Source organism: Fusarium phalaenopsidis, assembly GCF_050370095.1.
Source record: "Fusarium phalaenopsidis strain FUZ10S chromosome Unknown contig_32286, whole genome shotgun sequence".
NCBI classification, from domain to species: Eukaryota; Fungi; Ascomycota; class Sordariomycetes; order Hypocreales; family Nectriaceae; genus Fusarium; species Fusarium phalaenopsidis.
Genome location: NW_028145413.1, coordinates 3,662,253 through 3,687,531, shown reverse-complemented (window position 1 = coordinate 3,687,531; position 25,279 = coordinate 3,662,253). Strand labels below are relative to the sequence as shown.

Sequence of the window (25,279 nt, the reverse complement as noted above, 5' to 3'; positions counted from 1 at the left end):
AGAGAAGTGTCGGGTCAGGCAGCCATGTCATGGAGGCCTCGGCAGACAGCGCAGTACCTAGAGTACATGGGAAAGGCGCGTCTTCACAGACGGATGTAGCAGAGGTGTGAAGGGCGTCGGAATGGTCGGGGTGTGGTGTGCTAGGCAGTTGTGTTGCACACGCTACTCGAGGTTAATACATGGTATTTTCAGAAGAAGCAAGGGTGATAAGATCATACCAGCAGCGGCAAAGGTGCTCAGTGGGTCAGTGCCTTTGGTGGCTTGGGTTATTGCTGCCAATGAAGTGTCAGTGAGTGTCTGTGTGAATGGAATTGAGGCGGCGTACTGTTCAAGAGTAGGATCATCAGGGCAAATAGGGTCCCCGTGGTAATGCGTATGATGGCTGCTTTTATGCCGCCACCATCTATCGCATTGCGCTCGCCAAAATGTATATTTGGAGGCCTGTGGTCTTGTTTGGAGGACTCGGCTATACCACAAGGTTGATCCAGATTCCCGGTACTGAAAGGCGGCCAAGTTTTTGAAGACGAATCCGGTGCATGGATGTCAAAGGACCAAAATCCTATTGACTGCTTTGCCATCGGCGATGTACACCCGGGGGCAACCCGCTCTCCCAGTAGTTGATGATGGTCCGCCCTGGCACTGCCCCCAGACTCTGTGAACTGCGTTGACTGAAAAAGAAGCTTGAAGGCAAGATCTTTCATCCGCAGGATATTCTCGTCGACAGAGCCCGATGGTGATAATTCCTGGCTGAGCTCGACGCCCCAGGCCAGACGCACGACCTGTTCATACAGAAGGGTGTCATTGGTCTGCTCGAACTTGCCGTGTCTCAAGACTTCAAAGAACGAATGAACGCCGTCTTGGAACTCCCCAGTAAAATCAGCACCTGCCTTTGATCGTATCAGGTCCGTCATCGCCCGGGCGAGACACAGGTAGGCCAGCAGCGAATACACGTTGTCAGGAGCTTCGAGCACCGACAGACCTCTCATGGATGACATTGCCGAACGGAAGGCAGGGCGATGATCAAGAAAGTACCGGGACAGCTTTTCAGCCTCCACGGCCAGGTGCGCCGGGAGCCTCTCTGCCACGTTGCTGATGTTTCTGCACTGAGAGATGAATCGGGCTCGCACAGCAAAGGGCTCCCTCAGCAGGGCCATGCCATCTGGAGGCTCGCGGTCTTGGCGCAGTAGCAACTTGACAAAGCCTGTTCTATGGCTCCTTCGCGCAGCCTCGATCGCTGAAAGTCCATTGCTATTGGGCCGAAACGGATCGGCGCCCCCGTCCAATAGGCGTTTTGCGACAGCTTCATCACCGTACCTGGCCGCCATGACAAGGGCGTCGTTGTTGTTGGCACCGTAACACAAGTTGAGGATGGCTGCCAGCTTGCTGTCTCCTTCTCTCAGCACGAGGAACAAGGCCTTGGTCGCATCAAGCAAGGTGTCATCAGTTCCGCCATCTAGCTTCCTGTGGGAGAAACCAGACTTTTTGGCCCAAGGTCGTTTGTTTCGGTGTGCTTTCAAGGCCAGGCCCAGGCTCGCGCCTCTGTCTAGAAGTAGTTTGAAGACGCCGGAGTTGTTGTGTATGGCTGCTTCCAACAGTGGAGGGCCCCATTCAGGCTCGCCGGGCTCGGATGACATCTCATCCACGTCCGCTCCATGGTCAAGGAGCAGTCTACAGATGTCTTCTTGCGAACGTTCGCTTCTGCCTCTGGATGCAAACGATAGTGCACCCGGCTGACATCCTGCCTTGTCCAGGAGAGGCGGGAGGGCTTCAAGTCGACCGGCCATGGCGGCTTCGCGCAGAGCATTCGTGGTTGGAACGTCCGAGTCCAGGAGTAGCTTCACGATTGTGGCGTGACCTCTAATGGACGCTGTTTTCAGAGCATTCAGCAAGACTGAATCGTCGAAAGGACGATCAAGTTGCTTTGCCAGGTTGAGCAATGATTCAGCAGCGCGGTAATCGCCCTCGGAGACAGCTCTGTAGAATGATGTCGTAAAGTCTTGATGGCTGTCACCCTCGACGCACTCCGTATCTTTGGCGCAGTGGGCATCTTCAGAGTAGTCGATGTTGTTGGTGCAGTTGATGTCTTCGGTGCAGTCGTTGTCTTCATCTGTGTTGTCCGTGGCCGCGTCGCCACCTTGTTCTCCACACACCGAGACCGCGGCAGGGAGTTTCGGGAATTGCCCGGGATAACCCCACGATGCGTCCAGAATCCCCATCAAAGAAAGATCTCTGGGCTCAGAGAGAAGGTCGGGCTGGTGCCAAAAGCCATCGTCATGGTCAATATGTTGATGCTCCAGGCCCAAGAGATCGTAATTTTCGTTGTCGCCAGCGTCCGGGATGGGCAGGTTATCTACCTGCCACCAGGCTCTTTCAAATCGATCAATGGCCCTCGAAAAGATGCCAGATGTTACACGACTTATTTGATAGCCGAGCCTCCCTCTTGGCTGCTTCTGAGGATTTGCCGAGATTATACTATGTGGGCTACCAGGAGGGCTGGAATCTTTTCCTATGCCAGCTGGTGGTGCAGTGCCTGTAGACTCCATGACCTCGTCTCTGTCCTCGTCTTCTGACACAAACTCTATGTCCAACATTTCCGAATCTATGTTCGGTTTAGCTTCTGGATAAGGGAGCGGTAATTGGCAACGTACCTTCACACCAAGCACTGGAGTGGCCAGTACCAAGCTGGTTCGCAGCCTTGGCCCTCTCCTTTCTCCATCTCCAGACCTTTTCCTCAGAAACGGGAGCGCCACCGAGCTTGACCGAGGCCGTCTGCTTTCCCTCTCTCTCTCGGCTCTCAAGCGCTCGTACAATAGACTCCTTTGCCTGTTTGGAGACATTCTTTGCAAGCCCCCAAGTTTTCAGCGTAGTCTTGTACTGTTTCTCCCTAGAATCATAGGTCAGAAGGGGGGGCTTGGACAGGAGGCTGAAGGAGTGCTCTTACGTTGCCCGGAATCCATGCCTTTGCTCCATGGTAGTCATAACCTGGGCCAATTTCATCTGCTCTACTATGTAGAGATGTCGAATAGTGGCGCGATGGGGCTCGAAGTCAGGCTTGACCTGCAGTGGCGGCCTGTGGAGTTGGTTTGAGCTGCTCATGACGGATGCGGAGAAACAGCTGACGTGGGAAAGGGGGGAGAAAAGGGGAAGGGGGGGGGGAGGCAGTAATCTTCTGGTGCAGAGATGCCCAAGTGTGATTGAAGAAGCTGAGTTAATTTGGATGAGCTGGTATCAAAAGAAACAGAAGAAACAGAAGATATATAAGATATCTTGGGCCTTAGTTTACTACGTCCCAGAAACCTCCCCGAGGGTTGGCTCAGCCACTGAAATTCTGGAATTACAGCCCGGAAGCAATCAGTCACCAATTAACCTTGTCGACGAAAGTCCTTTGCATTCAGGTGTAACGCACAGAGCCACTAAGGACGAACGACGCTCATACGCAAAAAGGCCCTTGCAGGGAGAAAACAGCCCCATTGGCGAATAAGACTTGCTTGGCAAGCCGATCCTGCAATGACTTTCTTGGGGCTTTGTTCATTGGCCCAACCTTGCCACAACAGACGGTGTGAAACGGTCCACGCATGGTGGCTTGAAGCTTTTGTCACGCGGCTGAAAGGCGGTAGTGCGCCAGTTCCAGAATGCTAGATGGAAATCAGATCGTTATATAGACCATCGGGATATTGTCCATGGATCTTCTCTAGCGAAATAGCCCCAAGCCTGACTTTTGTTCGAGTGCCTCTGGATATAGTTCGACCGTATTATCATGTGCCTTTTGAGCCCTACTTTCCGCATTTCGCTCAAGAAAAGTGCACGTCAGCCTCACCCTCAGCTCTCGCTTAGCGACAGCTCCGCCTAAATCGACGGGAACTTGGTTCTGAGCGAAGATGGGCTTTCGTATACTTGATCGTCTCCGAGTGCTATAGCATAGGCGTCAAAGACGTGGGGCTACAGCTAAAAGTCGGAAAATACGTTGAAGTCGTGAGAGTGTAGGATATACTATTGTGTTTATTGATCACTGGCCTGATCAATTGGCGGGCGAAGCAGCGAGAGAGCTCTTCTTGGCCCAGACCCTCCTTTCTGCGCGGTTCACTTTACTGAAAGACATCCTTGATGTTAGACACCCTTTATTATTGGGTCTTGGGAAGGAGGTTGTGAATGCCATAGTTTGAAGAATAAATGTTTTGATACGAAGTCCTTCCTGTAAGTCCATGGCTATGGCCTGAGTGACAGACCCAGAAACTGGCTGTTGTCAGAAACGCCACAGAGCCATCAGAATCCCCTGTCAGAACTCTGACGAGTCAGACGAAGCCGTCAGAAATCTAACCAATCTGTCAAGTAAAATGGCAAGCACGTCATTTCTCCATCAGACACTGTAAAGTGAAGAAGCGCAAGGACCTGTACTAGATTCCTGCGTGTGCCGGACACTGACCAAGTTGTGGTCAGAAAGGCGGGTGCTTGGGGTTGGCATGTTAGTGCAATCACTCACTTGCAACTTCATTCAACGACCCGAACCTTGCCCTATTATACCAGAAAGTAAAACTGTACGCTAAGAATATTTTGCAATTGCTATAAAATGGTATCTATTACGCTCTCTCACAGGCCGTGTCCAGTCCACCAATTACTGTACCAGTCCCCAACTCCAAACCGAGACTCCCACGATGAAGTACCCGACATCCATTAATGTTGCGCCGGCAGCTCGGCCCGAACACCATAGCCCTGGAACTGGTGTCCGTGAAGTTCCTGTGGTTCCTTGGGCAAGTGGTGAGTCTGCTGCCAGGCAGTGCCCATCTGCGGCGCACCGTGGTCGGATGATGAATGATTGCCCTCCCTGGCAGCCTCTTCATTCTTGCGCATCTTCCAAAAAAGGTATACCACAGCTGCAATTACGAGCGCACCGACACCGACGCCAACTCCAATGCCTGCCTGGGCGCCAGTCGAGAGTCCAGATGCTGGTGCCTCGGTTGACTCCGGTGTCTGAGCCTCTCCCGTGGCTGACGAGGCCGCTTCTGATGTTGTTGTCGCAGACGAGGATGCGCCGGTCGTCGTGGCCTCTGCAGTGGAGGATCCAGGGTCGCCGGTGTACATCGTGCCCACGACGAGGTATTCTGTCGCCTGTCGGTTCCATGTGGCCCAGGGCTTCGGCTTCGAGGGATATACGTTGAACCTTCCGACACCGTTGTCGCAGCAGTTCGCATTGTGATCGCAGCAATATGAAGTATCGGTATTCGTAACGTTCGAGCAGCCCACCAGGTCGGTACCTCCAGTGTCGGCGCCTTGATCATATCAGCACAAGTTCAGCGACTTCGATAGAGTCTTGGACCTACTAAGGCAATACAATGGACATTCTGGTGATGCCCAGTCCTTATCTGTACAGGAACCTCGTACAATACCTCCGTCGCCTCCTGCGCATAGCTTGTTCGACATACAGATCGATCCGAAGCTTCCTCCACAGCATGCGCTCACCTCGGCATCTTCATCGCAAGGGTGGTCGGGGGCCTCTTCTCCATTCGGATAATAACATTGCTTGGCGGCAAACCCCTTCTGCAGATAACAAAGGAAGAGGATAATGGAGATGAGCCTCGTCATCGTAGCCATTGAGACGCGCAAACTGGTAAAGGAATAGGCATGAGAAGCGTGTGACAGAGAAATTGAGGATGTGAGGAGAGAATGGAAACCTGGACCCAACAAAGGCTGGGGCAATTCTAGGAGGGGGCACGAACAGGCCCCTTTGTCTAGGCCAGAGCCATGTCGATACTTTCAGGGTGCAGTCTAGCGAGTTAAAAGACCTTGGAGGTGGTTGCATGCATGCATGGGAAGAGTAGAACCAACAGCCAAGCCTGAGACTCCACGTTTCGGGAAGGTGTCATGTCTACCCCGTGGTGGTTTGGACCTCGCAGCTACGCATCGAACTTGATTAAGAGCAAATTTCCCGAAGAATTTCCTTTTAGCACGACATTTGCAGTCTATATTACTGCAATTGACAGGAGATTTACGCAGCTGAACTCGTTTGTGATGTTCAGCTCCGATGGTCGCGTTTCATCAAGCGCCGTCCCCGGTCGGCGCTTAACAGGTTCATCGCGACGCAGGGGGCGACGTCTGCTTTTAGGAAAGCCGTTAATCGATTGCAATGAAAAGGCCCAATCGCGTCTTCTTCTCACTCTGCTGGGGCATGGCGTTCATTGAGCGCGTGCCGATCTCAATCATACCAAAGTCTACCTTGCTTATCCCGCTCAAGGCTAACAAACGCCAAGTTGCAGCTGGGGACGGCATCTATAGCAACATAACCTTTACAGCAAACACTGGCGAAAAAATGTGGTGGCTACGAAAATCTATGTATGAAAGACAAATGTGCTGATCTATCTATTCTAACTATACCTCTGCAACTTGGTCATCGTTCCCTCTCTTCCGGGCCTTCCTCCCCCTAAGCCTCCAGGTGGTGAACAAACCCACTGTAGTGAGCGTGAGAATAGCTGCAACAAGTGCGTACACCCATATGTAGCTGGTTGCAATGCTGCCGGGTGCCTTGGGCCAGTCGAAGAAGTCCATCGAGAAGAATGTCTTTACCAACATCAGCCCCAGAACTAAGATACCAGGCGGCTAAATGGGACTGGAACTTACTGAAGTAAATGTGGCCGGGAGAAAGAACATTGTGACAAAGGCTATCAACTTCATCAAGCTGCCGTCGTTCTGGGCCAGTCTGGAAACCTCCAAGCTGCTGTGGGCGATTTCTTGGTTCGTTTTGCGGGTATCCTGGTTGGATCAGCGAGGCGAACTTGTCACACCATAGTGTTTGCTCACCATTGACATCGCCAGTTTCAATCCCTCAGTGACGGTAGCACACTCTCGAATATGCTCGTCGTACTCGTCAATCAGTTCTTCTAGTCTCTTTTGGATCCGGGATCCGGGCACCGTCAGCTTCTCCAAGCTCCTTTCAACCTCGATGCCATAGTGTTTTGTGTCTAGTATCGTGGGGCTGGATGACCGTTCAAGGTGGATTATCATCCTTTGCATCTGTCGCTGCCAGTTCCGAAGCCCATTTTGCAAATAGCTCATGTCTTGCCACAGCTCAATGGGTTCCCTGTTGTGGTCCATTTGGGAGCCTTCCAGGCCCTTGTTCATGGTTAGATCGACGGTCAACTGGTCCATTTTCAACGAATTCTTGCGCAAGAGACCAACTTGGCGTTCCCTTTCCATATCTGCTAGGAGTGTTGGCAAGAGCATGGGGTGAAAGACAGGGTGATCGGTTCCAGTCAGCTTCGCCTTGAGAATGTCTGCCGCTTCGTCATCACACCCATACACGACAGCGTACGTAGTGAGTTTCCTCGGTGAAAAGGACACTGAGAGGGCCATGTCACAAGGCCATGTTCCAGCTGTCCTACAGTTGTAAACTGCCGACCAAGTTAGCACTGCATGTTCCCGACGCCCTGAGAAGAGCAAGTACCAGTGGCGATCTCGCCTGAGTCTTCAGTATATAGAAACGGCATATCCATAAAGCTACATCTCGTGTTTCTGTTGATGACTCGCGCGATAGACCCATGAACGCGAAACTCGGTCCTGACTTGGTCAAAGATGGTTTCGGGAAAGGGTAAATGTGCCACTATCAAGGGATGTGGGTAGGTCTTCTCTGTCCGCCCGCAAAATCTCATGAGAAGTTAGCATATTGTATAGCTTGCGTATGTGAGCACTTACAAAACGTTGAGGACGCTCTCGGCGTCATCACCGTCTTTGAGATGGCCCTGTGTAATGGTTAGTCAACGTGTAGCGAAAGGCGAGGGAGTTCAAACCGCATTGAGCCACGACTGCCAATGGGATTCATTGGATAGAGTCCAGAATCTTTGTCTTGGAGAGAACTAGCCAGATTAGACACCTGCTGTAAGGAAAGGCTGGGACTCATACCCCAGATCGCTTAGAGAGACTGAGTATGCGACTTGTCCCGTGGTCCTGAAAGAAAAAGGTCTCCATATCTCCATCGGAGATATCGGAGTCATGTCGTAACCAGTTCATGCTTGTCAAGGATCGCTTCGATCCCGGCCGAGTTGCAGGAAGATGCTTCCAATGGCTGAGGAGACCAATTGGCTTTGTTATAAACCATGATGCGTGTGATTCAGTTCCCCAGGCATCGGCCAATGGCTTTATCATTGCCTCACAGCTGCATATGTAAAAGGGTCACACGGTTGTGTTTTCAACCGTCCCATGCGGGAATTATTGTGAACGAACACAGACGAGGCGCAGGTCGTGGCGGGGAGGTGTGCATATTTACAGCCGAACTCTTGACATCAGATCACTTGGGCATCGGTGGCTCGGCAGAGCCTCACTTGGTCGCCGCCCGAGGTATCAATCGCTTCGGTTCGTGCGAGGTTATTGGGCTCTTTTGGGAACCAGGCTCCGAGTTCTGCGGAAACTCCAAGCTGCACGACGTGAGACTTCAAAGCAGGCTCTCGGCGAAAACGACTAAAGGCGTACGCCAAGAAGTGGTTGTCAACAACAAGTTCCACGTACCAGTTTAGAGGGTCCTCGGTATATAGTGTTCGTTCTGATCCTGTCTGGATCACAATGTCAAACCCCAGAAAACTGTCATTGTCTCTCTTCTCATTCTCAAGGACGTCCTGTGGCACTTTTGTTACTCCACCAGGCTACAGAATGGCATCGAAAAAAGTTGCTCCAACATACACCCAGATTCTTCCCATCCATTACTCCAACGGTGATGTCCTAAAGGCCTATCTAGACCAGAAATGTGGTGGCAAACCGTACACCATGTCTGTGAGGCACCCTTTCCCACCCTTTCCCACCCCAACGCGAATGCTAAGACTTTCCAAGTTGCGGAACAACAACTGGACTATAACAGTTTCTAAGAAACTTTCCCAGGTAAGTGTAAGTCACCTATGGGCCCGCTACGTGACTCATGGTTGAGATTTAGGCCGAAATTGACGAAGTGACTGAGAAGATGAGGCGCCATTACTATAATCGTCAATAGGCACTAGGATTTCCGTCCTTGAGGTTGCTTCTTAAGTTAGGATAGAGATCATGAAGTTTGTTGATTTGGAACCGAGGTTTTTGTGTTAATTAGTAAATCGAGTGACTCTTTCCAATTGCAAACTATGATGCCGTCTAAATACTTGAATAAAAACCCATGGTGCTGCCATCCCATGGAATCCGCCCTGTTTAACCCGCCAGAAGATCAAATATGAAAACAATAGAGCCTCGTACACGTGTAATATTACAGCGACCGTGATTACTTCTACCCGAGAAGCAAGTACCCAAGCAATCCTTCTGAAAAGACCAAGCCCTTCCGAGACTCAGGGTTGTAGAAGGTGGTGGCTTGACGCCTCCCCATGTTGTCAGAGCACCCGGTTAAATGCCCTCCACGATGGTCTCAGGCACATCCTTTTTTCGTTCTCGCGGAGGCGTCGCGGGGCCCATACCACGTAGGAGTTGTTTCGCATCTGCCAAGTGTTAATAGCTGTGATGCATGGTAGGAATCCAGAGCCCGGACGTACAGAAACAGCATATTGATCGTCGAAGAGGTCGTTGAGAACGTTTTCCAGCTTTCTTGGGTCAACCCACCGTCCCGGGAGAAAAGTGTCCTTGTCGTTGGGAAACTGTCCCAGTTGTGAGAAGGATGCTTCAACTTGAGTGTTTTGCACGCTGCGGCGTGCTTGAGGGTGGGCGACGGTTGATACCGACATGTTGTAGCAGGAGGATGGCTGTGTTTCCAAGAGTTCAGTGTGTCCGCTGTGAAGCGAGCCGATGCAGTAGGTAGATAGGGAAATGACAATTGAGTGAAGATGGTATAGAAGTCAAGGCTTTTTCTTTAATAATCCAGATGCATGAAGTATAAAAGCACCGTCTCGAAGGCGACAGAAATGGGTCGCCAGCAGAATAAGGCGTCCGTAGAGTCATTTCATGCCAGTCCAGGGTCGCCTCGGTTGCCTTTCCAGGTGTTCAGTGGTTCGCCGCACCCCCTTTCCGCATCCCGTGTTACACTGAAACCTGGCTGTGCATGGATAATAGGCCATCCAGCACCGTGTCTTACGACAAGGGGGTTGAAAATGAGTCTGTCCAAGTAGCTGTTGGTTGGCCAAAGTTTCTGCCAAGACACAAACATCTGCAGGCCAACAAGGCTGGGTGGCTTATATCCCACCTAAGGCATTTGTGAAAACTGACATGCCAGGTTAAGCTGAAAGCCCGGAGTACTACGTAGCTCTCTACCTTATGCCCCGACCTTTGGTCTTGTCTCGCCGTTAGTTGCGGGCAGCTCTCGATATATTCCACCCCTACCGCTTTGACCTTTCTGAGGCCCAACACCAACATTCCCATTCTGCGTACCTCGAAGACGCAATGTCCCGAGAAGATTTAACTGGCAATCCTTACCTTCGGGAATATAATGACTACAAGAAGGGGAAGTCGCAATCCAACCTCCTTGCAATTGGCTCAACCCTCCCCGACGACGACGAGATCAACAACAAGCAGAGCACGGTTTCTGAGAGGACCGGATGCTCCACCCACGTTCACGACTATGGCCGATCGTTCCAAAGCGATCAAATTTTACCCCTACCACTCCAGAATGGCTCCAGTGACCCGTCTCTCCTCGGGATAGGCCAGCGAGTCTCTGGCACACTCGATGTCAAGTTCAAACTGGCCGACCATCTCTGCGACGCCATGGTAGAACACTTCGAGGATGAAACAAAGGCTTGGCTGCCATGTGGAAAATTATTGCGGCTTTGCGATGATTCCAACGTCTCTCACGAGTTAACGCGGACCTTTGGCAAGGATGCACCGACATACTTTGACTACGTGACTCGACGCTCTGCTTACAAGATTTTTGTGATACTTGTCTTGATCAAGGAACTGGATAAACTTGAACGGTTCGTCGAGTACAGTTACTGTGACGAGGACCTTCCTTTCACGTGGGAGGGCGGCTTACTCAAAGCGCAAGGCCGACCGTTGATCGCTAAAAAGCGTGGTGAGCACGAAAACTGCTTCCACAAGGGCGAGAAGAGCTTCATGCGTGACTTTCATCGCGAGCAGTGGCAGATTCACATCCCCTTCATCTCCCGGACCGAGCATAACCAAGTACCCGAGTATCAGCTTCATCGCGATACCATTATGCCCTGGGAGTTCCGTGAACCTGTCGAGAAGGATAGTGGATTTGCTAAGGTGTACAAGGTCAAGATTCACCCTGACCAGCATGCTTTTGTAAGTTCCCCTTGCTCGGGTTTTCGCCCCAACCTAGACAAGGATCCTTGCCTGATTACTGGCCCCAGGACGGACACGGCACGTTTGCTCTCAAGGTTCTCCTCTCTGAAGAAGAGACGGATTTTGACAGAGAGGTCTACGCGCTGAGAAAAACTCCACCCGGGCCTCATGTGATTGAGTTGCTTGCCACCTTCAGGCGCGGAAACGAATTCTCGTTCCTCTTCCCCTGGGCCGAAGGAGGTAACTTGGCCGAACTGATGGAGCAAACGCCCTCCGACCTGCTCCCCTCCTCCACGCCCAACGCCTCGGAAGTCTTCGCTCGATGGCTAATCGAGCAGTGTGCCGGTATCGCCAAGGGCCTCCGTGGAATGCACGAGGTCGAACCCAAACTTCGAAGCGGGGATGACTTCGATAAGAAGGAGTGGGCAAAGAAGTACGGGATTCACGGCGACTTGAAGCCCGAGAATATCTTGCGCTTTTTGGATGACGGCCTCGGCAAACTGAAACTGTCCGACTTTGGCCTAACCATCTTCCACACCATGGCCACGAGATCTAAACAGCCTGCAGATAGGCCATTGTCACCAACGTATGCCTCCCCCGAGCAGGACGGAAACTGGTCTTTCGTTTCCCGAAAGACAGATGTTTGGGCTCTAGGGTGTGTCTTCTCGATGCTCTTGACTTGGGCGATTCGAGGCCCAGACGCCCTCGAGGAATATACCACCGCTCGCCAAAAGGAGAAAGACCCAGGCAAGAAAGTAAGCTGGTTCCGAGACACCTTCTATGGGACAGAACATACCGAGAGTGGCGATCCATTGATCCCTGACGGCTTCTTTCTAAAACAAGCTGTAATCGACGTAAGTTCCCACTGGTTTCTCGCCCCGACTTCAACAGGTACTGATGACTTAGACAGTGCATTGACGAGAACAAGAAGGCAATCTCGGGGCCTGGTCACGAACTCAACTATTTAACGGAGTTCCTGGACTTTATCCGCTACAAGATGTTGAACATTCACAGGGACCATCGTGCCACTGCCGAGGAAGTGTGTCAGTTTCTCGGTGAAAAGATGGAAGAGTGCTACTCGATCACCCTCCCAACATTTCAAGGGCCATAATATATATGTACAAGGTTTGCATATTAACCACCACGGCGATGCCAGCCACCAAGTTCTGCACCAAGGTCGCACATCCTCTGGAGATCTCATCCAGAAACCGCACGTGCAATCACTTGAGTGTTATATAACTAGGTTTCAAGAAGTACAACTTCAATATTAAGTAATTCAGTCCCCCATAAGAACCATATCTGGTGATCTCTGATATCTTTTCAACCCAGTATGTTGCTGGTGGTCGCGTGGCAGCCTGGGAGTCCTGGCCGTCGTTTCATCCGCCTCTTGTCGAGCCCATGTGATAGATCCTCGTGAGGCCACTTGGTTGGTCCTATGAACGAGCAAGGCGGAATACCTGCGCCTCTGAGCTGTAGCACCGATCAGGAGTCTTTTGCGACTTTATTCATGAGAGTTTCTTAACCCCCATAGTCGCAGTTGGATGAACTTCCAATCCCCTTCTGCCGAGGCACTTGTTGTCTGCCTCGAATTGCTTTGCGGCCGACATATAGCCTTCTGCCGCGGCTATCGGGGTGATTTAGCTATGAGTATAAAATACTGGTCGCGAAGAAGGCATCTGGGCCATATGTCCTGATACCTCTATCGCCAAGATATTGTGAGGCAAGACCAGCTCACCAGGGGCCTGGTCTCCTGTGGTGATGACTGCCGGGCAGCACGTCTGGGCAAAAGTTGGGGAATGGAGGAGCGTGGACGAGCAGTCGTGATAGGTGGTGCAATTATGCGCTGAGGAGGGTCTCACGTTGAGCCAGTCTCGAGATCAATCTGTTCTGCACGGGTCCAGCCATTGCCAAACTTTTTCATGAACCACTTCAACAGTTTGCAAGGTTTATGATCCCCCATGATAGTGGAATAAACTAACCTCGAGTGTAGGCACATAGAGTGTCTGCACTAGCCCGCAGAGTCCGATGGTGAGAGGGATCAGCTGGCCTGTCGAATTCACATCATATACCCCCCCGACGCCGTTCCAGTAGAGAGTCAACTCAATTCCCGTGATGGAATACACCAGCGAAAAGACTCTTAGGCACGGTACCAAGACTTTCACAATCCTTGCCTCCAGTTAGAGAGGCCCAATACGAGGTCTGACATAGCATCGCATACCTCTGTACCTTTTCTCTCCGAGTGTTTCGCTCCAAGTCTTTGGACTGAGAAGGGGTCCTGTTGAACTTTCGAAGGTATCGAATAGATCTAGCCAGCCGGGACTCGTTGCGCATCGGATAGTTGCAGGGGGCTATCGCCAGACAATACACAGCAAACCCCCAGACCCATCCTATCGTGACCAATATTGAACAGGAAGCAAAGAATGTCTTGACTGGCTGGTTGTATAGCGATACCTTTGCAAAGAGGAACCCGTACGTAGCGCACCCTCCTGGTGTCTCCAGGGAGCCACTGCCTTGTATCCTGTCCAGCCAGAACCAGATGTAGTAGACAGAAGCAGCCGTCAACACACACCAGAAGACGAATTGCCGGCAGAGACGCGTGACAGTGTCTACATCGAAGCTTTGGATTGGCATCGGGTCGTTGCCGGTCAGCAGGACGATGTAGACCCCGCCAAAGATGATGTATGCGAGGATCATGACCTCGACGGCGTAGGGACCTTTGAGCGCATCCTCAATGGACGGGGTAGTGTTCGCGGTCATGAAGAGGAGGGCGATGAAGATGGCAAAGATAAAGATGACGTAGGACTTGGCCAAGCTGGCTCGACCTCGTAGCTTGAAGGTTCTCACGATCAGGACTGATGTCCATTGGAGGTAAATGTCGAGTCGGATGCCGAATCCGTAGATATCTGGTTCGCCTTGGAAGGCGCATTGGCCTGGAGCATCTTGTCGGGAAGATGTTAAGGTGGCCATTTGGTGAACGGGTTCAATGTTTGAGAAAGTGGTGGCAAAGGAGCTTGAGAAGACACCATAATGAGGCCCTTCCTCGGCGGTCCTTTTCTTGCTCAGGGAGGGGACGATTGACCCTCAGTGTGACAATCATCTTGAGGTTGTGCAAATACAAATGATACCTCACGGGGGCTCAGCAGGCCAGGATGAAGTTGTACGAGGCAACAGTTAACTGATGACAGTCACAAAGGACCCTAAGGGACTATCACGATGCTGACGAGAGTGGAGAGGATGGCATTTTCGTTCCCGTATTGGGAGGACAGAAGTGTCGCTTGATACCTAAGTTGACTTGATCAATCGCCCAGGATACTCGACGATCGAGGGGTTCCCATTAATACTATAACAAACAATCACAAGGATATGAGCACACATACTCCCTTGTGAATGTTCTATCTAACAAGGCTTTTTGATACGAAGAGGCTAAAATGGAAATATGCTTATTGTACCCTGAGGGAGGTAGCGTGTAAGCGACGATTTGTCTCACCACTGCACCATCCAGCCTCCATCCTCAGGTGGTCAAGACAGGTTGGGCTGAATGGCGTGAGTCTGTGAGAGGGCTGAGCCGACTGCAACATACCACCAAGGTCGTGCAGTTGAGGCTCAAGACCTAAGAAATAGTCGATCGCCATGTCCGAGGTGTATCACAGCTCATGTCACCGTCAGCTCCCTTATTGAACAAAAGCGTTGAAGTTTCAACAAGCGGCGTCGAGAAGTTTGGTCAGACTGACGGTGTACAGTGAAACCTTGCTGCCACATGGAGGGGGAAGCATTAAAAGCCTCAACCCTTATCATCAAGCAAGGGTTTGAGAAAATTCCCATTTCGTGGTTATTTTTCAACGGCCAAGATCCTGGGGGCCTTGCTTAGCTCGTGGCCTGAGCCGCCGTAACGGTCACCCGAAAGCTAAACGCCGATGGGGGGCTTCCTTGCGGGGGAGGGGATTGAAGAACATTTTTACTTTGGCAGTGGATGCTTTTGAGTTTTGTCTGTTTTCTTTTGAGCTTGCCTAGACTCTGATTTGGTTAGTTTGTTATTGTAAGGTTTCTGGAAAGAGAAGCTGTCGCAAATCCAATTTCTCAACGGTCATCCCACTGGTTCATGCGCCTTTTTATGAGGCTGCAAACGCCGATATTGCATGCCGCTCCACGGTGTTGGCTGATCAAAGCCCCTTATAAAAAAAAATCCTTGTGAGGAATAAAATTCGGATCGGTCGGAAGACGTGGGATTGAGCCCCGAGACAATAGGGGACATGCATGATGGCTGCGATTATGCAGGCACATGGCTTGTTACGTGGAACGCCTCGACGATCCTTACAACCCCCATCCTTGTAGCTGAAGAAACACCCGCTAGACAAGAACAAGAAGGCGGCGGACAGGCCGAGGCGAGGCTGTTGCAATTTCGCCGCGCGTGAGCGGTTCCGAGTGCCAGGATCCGTCGCCACCATGATCTGCATCCTCGTAGACGCTGGCCTATCACGACTCTTCTCGCGAGGGGCTAGAAACCACTTGGAGGGGATTCCCAGGCCGGGGAGCGATCCGTCCCTCCACAGCATCATCCTCTCCCCATGGGGGTCCCCTAATGATGTGACTGTTGTGTCCTTAGAGCCTGACGGGTCTGGAGAAAGAAGGAAAACCTCGTCCACTTGGTCGCACCTCGAGTCATTCTAGAAGTTTACATAGCTGTCAAATGCCCGTTTGACCCTCTTCTTGTCTCCATTTCGCTATACTTGCTTCTGCCGTCGTCCATCGACTACACGCTCATGCGGGACCGTCTCGATACCCACAATCATGCATCACCATGAGGGATGATACCCCCAATATCATCGCCGCAGCCGCCGTGACGCTCCCTCTGGCTACTGCTGCTCTCCTCCTCCGACTCCTCTCGCGTCGAATCACAAAGACTGGATATGGCTGGGACGATGTGTTTGCCATTGTGGGCTGGGTAGGTCGCGACTTGACCATCAGATGCGCGAATATTCTGAATAACCTCATTTTTTTTTTTTTTTTAGATCGGCTCATTGGCGCTCATGATCAATGGCATGATCTGTAAGCGCAGCTCGCTCCTCGATCATAGCTCTCCTGACATCGTGTAGGGATTCGCAATGGACTCGGCCGACCGATGGACTACAACCTCTCCAAGGACTACACGTACGCGGACAAGCAGCGGACTGCTTGGTTGCAGATCTGGTGCACGAGCATGACCTACACCTTTGCCATCGCCTTTTCCAAGTTTGCGATTCTTAGCTTTTATTGGCGGCTCTTTCAATACTCCGATATTCGCGTCCCGATTCAGGTCCTCTCGGCCGTCACTGTTAGCTGGTTCTTCCTCCGACTGTTTATGGTGACACTCCAATGCATCCCCACTTCAGCCTTTTGGGAAGAGCCCCTTGAGACAAAGACTCAAAAGTGTCACGTTCGCGAATCCGCCTTCTTCTTTTCGACCGTCCTTACGCACGTCCTGATCGACTGTGCCATCCTCGCGCTGCCCGCCATCGAAGTCGGCAGGCTTCATCTTCCAAAGGGCCAAAAGGTGGCCGTCATTGCCCTGTTCGCTTTTGGCGCTGTGTAAGTGTACAGCTTGAGACTTGCTAGAGTACTCGCTGACTGGTATCCAGGACCTGCCTCGCCTCAATCTTTGTCCTCATCGAATCGTTCAGGTACAAATCGGATTCGCCAGAGCCGACGCTGCAATTCGGTCCTCACTACGCCTGGTCCATCGCGGAATGCAACCTGGCCGTAATAGCTGGTATGCTTTCAAGTCTTGACATGGATGACGGGTTACTGATCAATGTGATAGCTTCCCTACCGATGCTCCGACCGATCGCCCGAAAGATCCTCCCGGGATCATTCCTCAGCTCCAACAGCGGCGGCGGCCAATCAACCAAAGCCAGCGCACCCTTCAGCAACGGCATCAAGCTCACGGGCATCACCAAGACCAAAGAGCGCGACGGCGACGGCTCTAGCTCAACACATGAGCTGACACCGGGAATGGATCCTGGACCGTCAGACTTTGATGCGCCCGACTGGCCGCACAGCGCGCAGACGGTGATATCGAGCCCTTGGCGAAAGTACACGTCATCCCGGGACTTTCAGGACCTGGAGCAGGGCGGTGGCATCCACGTACATAATGAGACGGCAGTAAATGTCGAACGGATATGACGACTATGAGCTGGGACAAGGGGCGACCCTAGGCGTTTTGTCTTCTATTAGAGCATGGTTTGATACAGAGATACCAAATACAATAAATACTGTTGAATATGCGCCTGGAACTCGCCGAGAGAGTTGGTCAGCAATGCTTGTTGCAGACAAGACACATCCTAGTGCCACATTCCAGGCGACTGGGTTGATGAACCAGCAGGTCGGTACCGAACGATGCAGGTGGCGTTCCGAGGTGTGCCTCCCACCTGCAGACTCGTACAGTGTCGAGTTCCATTGGGGACTGAAGGACACGGTGCTTGAGATACCGCTGGCTCCGGAGCAAACAGTGTCGTAACGGCGCTCACCTTGACTCACCGAGGTGATAGGTCGCGGCTACGCTAGCCTCGAAGCCAAAGCTGCGAAAGTACTGGACCTGGTCACAAGAACCATCTCATTTCGATCTGGATCTTCGGCAAAGAGGATCTTGAACCGACCAAATCTTCAGCTCCAGGGGCATCTGAGGGTCATAAATGCTGGAGAAAAAGAACGTAATAGCCGAGCTCGGCAATGTAATCCTTCCTTCCTCACGGCTTCACGCACGTCGGGTTTCAATGTCCGGCATCCGAATATTATCGTTTAGCCGTTTGGAATCGCAGACTCACCATTCGCTAAGGGTACGTAGCTTTCGGGCTTCCTGACGTCGACCGCACCTTCCTCGGACTTGTAAAGCCTCTCTCTTAACCAAGGTTCTTTTGCTCGAGTCGAACCATTATCTTTCTCCCTTTGCCCGCTCAATCGCAACACCAAGACAGATAGAGCCCGTGCGATGCTCGAAGAAGCTCGGTTAGATTAATCCCGACTTGATCTTCCCCGCAAGTTGTAGCTCTGTCCTTTCTTGTCATCATCAATCTACGGACCAGAGTAAAGATGGCTTCAGCTATACGATTCAAGGCCGTCGCTGGCCTCGCCGGCCTCTCGCGCGCGATCCCTCGAACCCACGCCAATGCCTTCCTCTGCCACCGCGGCGCAATCGACGCCCAGCGTCGCCTGTTTGGCTTCTCGAGAGTCCTCAATGGCGAACTCATCGTTAAGGTGCCCCCGATGGCCGAGTCCCTTAACGAGGGCACACTAGCCAGCTTGACCAAGAAGGTTGGCGAGACCATTGAAGCGGACGAGGAGCTTGCCAGCATCGAGACTGACAAGATCGACATTTCCGTCCCTGCCCCCGAGACTGCCGTCATCGCCGAATACTTTGCTGCTGAGGGAGATACTGTTGTCGTTGGTCAAGATCTTGCGCGCATCGTGACGGGCGGCGAGGCCAGTGCTCCTAAGAGCGAGGGAGAGGCTCAACAACCACCCAAGGAGGAGCCAAAGCAAGAGACGAAGCCTTCCGAGTCTGAAAAGGCTGAGGAGAACCATACCAAGGAGCAGACGCCTCCTCATGAGCCTCCCAGAGCCGCGAAGAAGCCTGCCGAGTCGAAGCCTGCGCCCAAGCCCGAACCTGCCGCCCCTGCGAGCGCATTCACCGGAGGTCCCGCAAGAACCGAGCGAGTTGTAAGTGTTTAAGATGCCGCAATTGCCATACATAGCTAATGTGACTTGTCGCGCAGGAGAAAATGAGCCGTATGCGAAAGACGATCGCCAGTCGCCTCAAGCAATCCCAAAACACCTGCGCCTCCCTCACCACCATCCAAGAAGTCGACATGACCAACCTTATGGCCTGGCGAGCCAAGTACAAGGAGGAAGTTGCCGAGAAGTACGGCGTGCGTCTGGGTTACATGGGTGCCTTCACCAAGGCCACTACTCTGGCTGCTCTGGAAGTTCCTCAGATCAACGCCGCCATTGATACGGACAAGGAGATTACCACGTGGCGAGACTATGTCGATATCAGTATCGCTGTGTCTGCGCCCAAGGGTCTTGTGACGCCTGTGTTGAGGAACACACATACGCTCAGCATCGTTGAGCTGGAGCGAGAGGTTGCTGCTTTGGCCAAGAAGGTGAGCATAGAGAATCACAAGAGTGATGAATGCGCTAACTGTATAAAGGCCCGCGATGCAAAGCTCACTATGGAGGATCTCGAAGGCGGCAACTACTCCATTAGCAACCCCGGTATCTTTGGCTCCATGTTTGGAACCCCCGTCATCAACTATCCCCAGTCCGCCGTCTTCAACATGAACGGTATCCAACAGCGCGTCATGGCTATTAACGGCCAGGCCGAGATCCGACCTGTAAGTATGCACGCTGTTCTTCGGTTTCACAAGCTAATGCCGTGTTTCACAGATGATGTACATTAGCTTGACCTATGATCACCGTCTGATTGATGGTCGGGAGGCTGTCAGCTTCCTCAACATCGTAAAGCAGTATATCGAGGATCCTTCCCGGATGCTTCTTGCTTAAAGGAGGCCTTCCTAGAGTATTTGTATTTTAGTAAAAATAAGGACTTTATGGGCTCGGTCGGAACTTGTCTGTGAAGGGCTGCATGGATTGGCGCTTTTTGTAGACTTGGACTTAATACAGGCGTTTGACTGCCAATATCTACCAAATCATGATACTCTACGGGTGAACAACTCAGTCGATTCTCCTCCTCCAGACCCTATAGCATATCGCGGACGGGAAGAGCCTCATGTTCAATGCATGTAGTTTGCAAGTTGTGTAAGGAGAATCCATTCCCAAGGTTCCGCCGTTTGCTATGGTGAGTCGGCTACTCGGTCACTAAAACACCAACGAAGCGAGCTGTTGGAGTCTCCGCCTCTCTCGCTCACTCACCCTCGGATGTCGCCCCCGAAAGCCTTCCTTTTGCCTCCGATGATTTGCCCATTCTGGGCTTCATCCAGCTATCCGCCTCCAAACGCCTTTGCTAACTCGCCTAGCCTTCGGGCCATTTATCTATAGCCATGGGATTGCCGTGGATGTTGTCACGGCATTGCCGCGGGCTGCATGGATCTTGGCCTGGATACAAGTCCCGACCTCCATGAATGACTTGCTTCGATCCGATCTTTGATCCATCTTGTACCTTAATGGACTTTTTACAAGGTCGATTGACACTTTAGCATCATCAAATCTCTGTCATTATGTTGCGGTCAGCTCGTTCTGCTTCTGCCGGTGGTAGGAGACTTGCTCGTGGAGTCTGCTGTCAACACCAACTCACACGGGGCCTCACGACACTCAAAACCACCCAGACCACTAGAAAAGATGGGGGCAGGAACTATGCTACGGCTCACGCAGAGGCTGTAGCCCCTTCGGAGCCTCCAGTGAGTATACTACACTTGTTAACAAGGTCTTTTACATGCGACTTACACTGTTTAGACACAGGCGGAGTCCTTCCTCCAGGGAGGTGCTGCTTCATACATTGATGAGATGTATCAGTCTTGGAGAGAGTCTCCAGAATCTGTTCATGTGTCATGGAGGACCTACTTCCGCAATATGGAGGATAGGTCACAGTCGCCTGCCCAGGCTGTCCAATTGCCCCCTGGCTATCTATCGCCTCGAGATCCAGCTCTGCAGTCTCAAGTTCATCCATCACAAGGTAGCCAGGTGGCGGACCAGCTAAAGTTGAGCAAACTTGCTGCTGCATATCAATCACATGGACATCACATCGCCAACATCGACCCCCTTGGGCTTCGCAAGAATGGTCAGGCACCTCATGCTGAGCACCCGGAAGAGTTGAACCCCGCCTATCACGGCTTCACTGCCGCCGACCTAAACCGGGAATTCGCTCTCGGCCCGGATCTTCTCCCTCAATTCGCAGCCCAGGGCCGCAAGTCGATGACCCTAAGGGAGATTGTGTCCGCATATGAGTCGATGTACTGCGGCAACTACGGCATCGAGTATTCTCACATCCCAGGCGCTGAGAAACGCGAGTGGCTCCGTGAAAGACTCGAAGTGCCTACTCCTTTCAAGTTCTCACCGGATGAAAAGAAGAGGATCTTGGATAGTCTCATCTGGAGCACTGGATTTGAGCGCTTCATTGCTACCAAGTTCCCCACTGAGAAGCGATTCGGTCTTGATGGTGCCGAGGGTCTTGCTCCCGGTGTTACTTCTCTTATCGACCAGAGTGTCGATGTTCACGGTATTGAGGATATTGTTATTGGAAGCTGTCATCGAGGAAGGTTGACCATGCTGGGTACCGTCTATGGCAAGCCCCGCGAAGCGATTCTCGCCGAGTTTGGGGGACGAGTCACTGCTGATCTTCCTGGCATGGCTGGTGATGTCAAGTATCACCTCGGACATGATGGCCATCGCATCACTCCCGAAGGCCATCGTGTTTCTCTATCCCTCCTCGCCAACCCATCACATCTCGAAGCCGTTGATCCTGTCGCAACAGGATCTGCCTATGCCACTCAGAAGCTGCGCGGCGACAAGGACCGCACCCGTGCCATGTGTCTTGCCTTGCACGGCGATGCTGCTTTTGCAGGCCAGGGAGTCGTCTATGAGACTCTTGGTCTCTCAAGGCTTGATGGATATCAAGTCGGCGGCACGATCCGCATCATCGTCAACAACCAGATCGGCTTCACGACTGATGCCGAGTGCTCGCGATCCACTCCCTACGCCTCGGATCTGGCGAAGTACACCGACTCACCAATCATTCACGTCAACGCCGATGATGTCGAAGCCGTCACCTTTGTTTGTCAACTCGCCGCCGACTGGAGAGCTCGTTTCCAAGAGGACATTGTCATCGATCTCGTCTGCTACCGCAAATTCGGCCACAATGAATTCGACCAGCCCAACTTTACACAGCCCATGATGTACAAGCAGGTTGCTGATCAAACTCCGACATTGGAGCTGTACATCAACAAGCTTGTGCAGGAGGGTACCTTTACCGCTGCTGAGATTGAAGAGCAGAGGAAGTGGGTGTGGGATAGACTCAATGAGAATTTTGAGGCTAGCAAGACATACGTCTCTGAGAGAAAGAACTTCCCGCCTGGCTGGGATTCTCTCCCTTCGCCGGCTTCATTGGCTGTTGAGAAATACCCCGTCACTCAGACGGCTGTTGAGCATGCCACACTCAAGTCCATCGCGGACAAGGTCAACAGCGTGCCCGAAGGGTTTGAGCTCCATCAAAGCTTGCAACGCATCCTTGCTGGACGTTTGAGCAGCTTTGACCAAGGTTCTGTTGATTGGTCTACTGCTGAAGCCCTGGCATTCGGAACTCTTTGTCTTGAAGGTCACTCTATTCGCCTGACGGGCCAGGACGTCCAGCGTGGAACATTCTCACAGCGTCACTCTGTCCTGCACAACCAAGCCACGGGCGAGACATGGACGCCTTTGAACACTCTCTCTGAGGAGCAAGCCCCTTACGAAGCCATCAACTCACCTCTCAGCGAGTTTGGTGCCCTGGGCTTCGAATATGGCGTGACTCTCGCGGACCCAAACCCCCTCGTAATGTGGGAAGCCCAGTTCGGTGACTTTGCCAACAACGCCCAGGTGATGCTGGACAACTTTATCGTCGCTGGCGAGTCCAAGTGGCTTGATCGGTCAGGCATCGTTCTCTCCCTGCCTCACGGGTATGATGGCCAGGGAGCGGAACATTCGTCTGCTCGACTGGAGAGGTTCTTGTTGATGTGCAATGAAGAGGGCAGGTCTTGGCCTAGTGAAGAGGCTATTGACCGAGCACACCAGGATTCTAACGTGGAAATTGTTTGTATGACTTCACCGGCAAACTACTTCCATGTGCTGCGTCGTCAACTGAAGCGAGAATATCGCAAGCGTAGGTCTACAGTATCACACCACTTGCGTACGTCAACTAACATAAATAACTAGCGTTGGTCATCTTCTTCTCAAAGTCTCTTCTTCGCCATCCCATCGCCAGATCCGACATCTCACTCTTCACTGATCCCTCTGCCACCTTCCAACCTGTTCTTGCTGACCCAGAACACGAAGCCGGCGGAATAGATAGCGCGGACAAGATTTCTCGTGTCATCTTCTGTTCCGGCCAAGTCTACGCTTCTTTGGTCAAGCATAGAGCCACCAACGGCCTCCGTGACACAGCCATCACACGTATCGAGGAACTGCACCCCTTCCCCTGGCGTGAAGTCAAGGCCAACTTAGAAAAGTACCCCAACGCGCAGAACATCGTCTGGGCACAGGAGGAGCATTACAACGGTGGAGCTTGGCACTATGTTCGCGACCGTTTGGAGGCTTCTCTCCGCGAGTCGGATAGTCTGTCAGCGAGGAGGGTGTTGTATGCTGGAAGGGCTGTGAGCGCGAGCCCGGCTACTGGGTTGAAGAAGAGGCACGAGGCGGAGGAGAAGCAGCTTCTTGAGGATGCTTTCAGCGTTCAAGAATGATTTTGTGGTCTTTTAAGCGGGATGGTCCTGGGCAGAAGATGGAACATCAGATTTAACACCAGATTAAAAGGTACATTGAGACAGAACTCTCTAGATTGTAGCATTGTCAATTGAGGCATTTCTCTTTATATTCTCAGGCAGAGATAACTCCCTATTTCTGAGCAAAGAACACTTTTTTAGCATAACAATCTCATTGAGGCCAAGGCCGTATGTTGTCGCAACCCAAGCTGATAGTGGCATGCTTGTCGGAAACGCCGACAACTTACATGAAATTCAATGGAAATGGTCATACTTGGGACTAGAAAGATTTCTTGATTATACGTAGGGTCAGAGAGCTCATTTTAAGCTGATATCTCGCTCTTCATACAAACAGTTCCATTCTTTTCCACCAACACATCCCAAACCTTGCCACCCTCGGCATCTCGTACACCGTCCGTCCGGATGTTGTACGTCTCACCCGCATACAAAGGCGACATGGCCCTATACTTAATATCCCTAGGACCCTCTCCGTTTCCATGGATGTCGCGCCAATAGTTCAAGAGGTTGATCAAATTCAGAGGTCCATGAACCACCAGACCGGCGTGATCTTCCACATTACGAGTCCAGTCCTCGTTGTAGTGGATCATGTGGCCGTTGAATGTGAGGGCAGAGAATCTAAAGAGGCCAACTGGTGACCATCGAAGTTCTCGGATGGGAACGCCTACTGTTGTCAGTGAATGATCGTGTGTAGATGGTTCAAAAGACATACCCTCGCTCTTTGTTGCCAAGTCCTTCACAGATGATGGATCACGAGCAACGTTCTCAAGCGGCTTTGGCGGCTCCTTAATGGCATTGAGATCAATCTCAGGTCGAAAGACCCATGATCGACGATCAGTCAAGGCCAAACCTTTTGGACCCCAAAACTCCTTCTCAACCTCGACCAGAACCATTTCTCCCGCCGAGCGACTCTTCTTTGGCACGGCACTCACCAACCTCGTCCGTTCTTCAACCTCATCTCCAACTCGGAGGAGGGTGCCACTTGATGGCTCCGCCCACTGCATCTTTCCACCCGCCCACATTCTCCTCGTGAACGGAGCAGACGCATTAAAAGTCCTGTCTGTCCCATCCGCACCAAGATCTCCCTCGGTACCATTAGGCGTAAAATATGCCAGATGATAGCCTGGAGGTACAGGGGTTCCAGCTACTGGCGCATTCTCAGAAACGTCTGTGCCATTGAGATTGGGGCGGCCAAGTGTGAGGGCGAGCTTTTGTAATTGGTTGGCGTCGATGAGTTGACGACGGATAACAGACTTGTCGGCAAAGTTCTCAAGAAGATAGGATGCCGCATCTGCAGCTGTGGCCTTCTGTAGACGTGAAGAGACTGTGAAGCCTCGTCGCTGGCATGATACTGCCTGAGCGATACGGCCGGCTTGGCGGATGTGAATCGATTTCGTCATCATGATCCCGCTTCCCAATGGCTGACAATAGATGGATAGATTTAGTTGAAGGCCCTGGTCAAGGCATATGGCGGGAATTCCATGTATGTATAACACTCAACCGGAACCGGCCAACAAGACGACGGAGTCAGTTCGGTCATGGTCCGGGTGGAGAACGGAGGTGGAACCGGGGCTCCCGGCCGTGGTCTCGGTTACTTGGAGAGTCCTAAGTAACCGAAGTAGCCGGTC

General features: G+C 52.1%; 8 protein-coding genes across 8 annotated transcripts; 4 read left to right on the top strand and 4 right to left on the bottom strand.

The window, feature by feature from the left end:
- Window positions 1–140: 140 nt before the first annotated feature.
- LRP88_03432 (uncharacterized protein) lies at window positions 141–3,096 on the bottom strand (the record flags this gene model as incomplete). Its single annotated transcript, XM_083240051.1, has 4 exons — window positions 141–162; window positions 670–2,599; window positions 2,649–2,884; window positions 2,942–3,096. 4 exons carry the CDS (start codon window positions 3,094–3,096, stop codon window positions 141–143), a joined length of 2,343 nt encoding a protein of 780 aa, XP_083105181.1.
- Window positions 3,097–4,671: 1,575 nt separating this feature from the next.
- LRP88_03431 (uncharacterized protein) lies at window positions 4,672–9,680 on the bottom strand (the record flags this gene model as incomplete). Its single annotated transcript, XM_083240050.1, has 9 exons — window positions 4,672–5,267; window positions 6,441–6,552; window positions 6,613–6,744; window positions 6,793–7,382; window positions 7,436–7,635; window positions 7,684–7,730; window positions 8,310–8,600; window positions 9,417–9,437; window positions 9,492–9,680. The coding sequence occupies 9 exons, from the start codon at window positions 9,678–9,680 to the stop codon at window positions 4,672–4,674; spliced, it is 2,178 nt and encodes a 725-aa protein (XP_083105180.1).
- Window positions 9,681–10,332: 652 nt separating this feature from the next.
- On the top strand, window positions 10,333–12,301 carry LRP88_03430 (kinase-like domain-containing protein; the record flags this gene model as incomplete). Its single annotated transcript, XM_083240049.1, has 3 exons — window positions 10,333–11,190; window positions 11,259–12,044; window positions 12,101–12,301. 3 exons carry the CDS (start codon window positions 10,333–10,335, stop codon window positions 12,299–12,301), a joined length of 1,845 nt encoding a protein of 614 aa, XP_083105179.1.
- Window positions 12,302–13,045: 744 nt separating this feature from the next.
- On the bottom strand, window positions 13,046–14,157 carry LRP88_03429 (uncharacterized protein; the record flags this gene model as incomplete). The annotated part of the gene is made up of 3 exons (XM_083240048.1): window positions 13,046–13,117; window positions 13,170–13,356; window positions 13,409–14,157. 3 exons carry the CDS (start codon window positions 14,155–14,157, stop codon window positions 13,046–13,048), a joined length of 1,008 nt encoding a protein of 335 aa, XP_083105178.1.
- Window positions 14,158–15,988: 1,831 nt separating this feature from the next.
- On the top strand, window positions 15,989–17,349 carry LRP88_03428 (uncharacterized protein; the record flags this gene model as incomplete). The annotated part of the gene is made up of 5 exons (XM_083240047.1): window positions 15,989–16,132; window positions 16,200–16,236; window positions 16,284–16,755; window positions 16,806–16,936; window positions 16,988–17,349. 5 exons carry the CDS (start codon window positions 15,989–15,991, stop codon window positions 17,347–17,349), a joined length of 1,146 nt encoding a protein of 381 aa, XP_083105177.1.
- A 906-nt stretch (window positions 17,350–18,255) lies between these two features.
- Window positions 18,256–19,725, top strand: LRP88_03427 (uncharacterized protein; the record flags this gene model as incomplete). The annotated part of the gene is made up of 4 exons (XM_083240046.1): window positions 18,256–18,882; window positions 18,939–19,325; window positions 19,374–19,556; window positions 19,609–19,725. 4 exons carry the CDS (start codon window positions 18,256–18,258, stop codon window positions 19,723–19,725), a joined length of 1,314 nt encoding a protein of 437 aa, XP_083105176.1.
- A 674-nt stretch (window positions 19,726–20,399) lies between these two features.
- LRP88_03426 (thiamine diphosphate-binding protein) lies at window positions 20,400–23,615 on the top strand (the record flags this gene model as incomplete). Its single annotated transcript, XM_083240045.1, has 3 exons — window positions 20,400–20,579; window positions 20,635–23,035; window positions 23,089–23,615. 3 exons carry the CDS (start codon window positions 20,400–20,402, stop codon window positions 23,613–23,615), a joined length of 3,108 nt encoding a protein of 1,035 aa, XP_083105175.1.
- Window positions 23,616–23,956: 341 nt separating this feature from the next.
- Window positions 23,957–25,054, bottom strand: LRP88_03425 (uncharacterized protein; the record flags this gene model as incomplete). Its single annotated transcript, XM_083240044.1, has 3 exons — window positions 23,957–24,201; window positions 24,364–24,958; window positions 25,013–25,054. 3 exons carry the CDS (start codon window positions 25,052–25,054, stop codon window positions 23,957–23,959), a joined length of 882 nt encoding a protein of 293 aa, XP_083105174.1.
- Window positions 25,055–25,279: the final 225 nt, after the last annotated feature.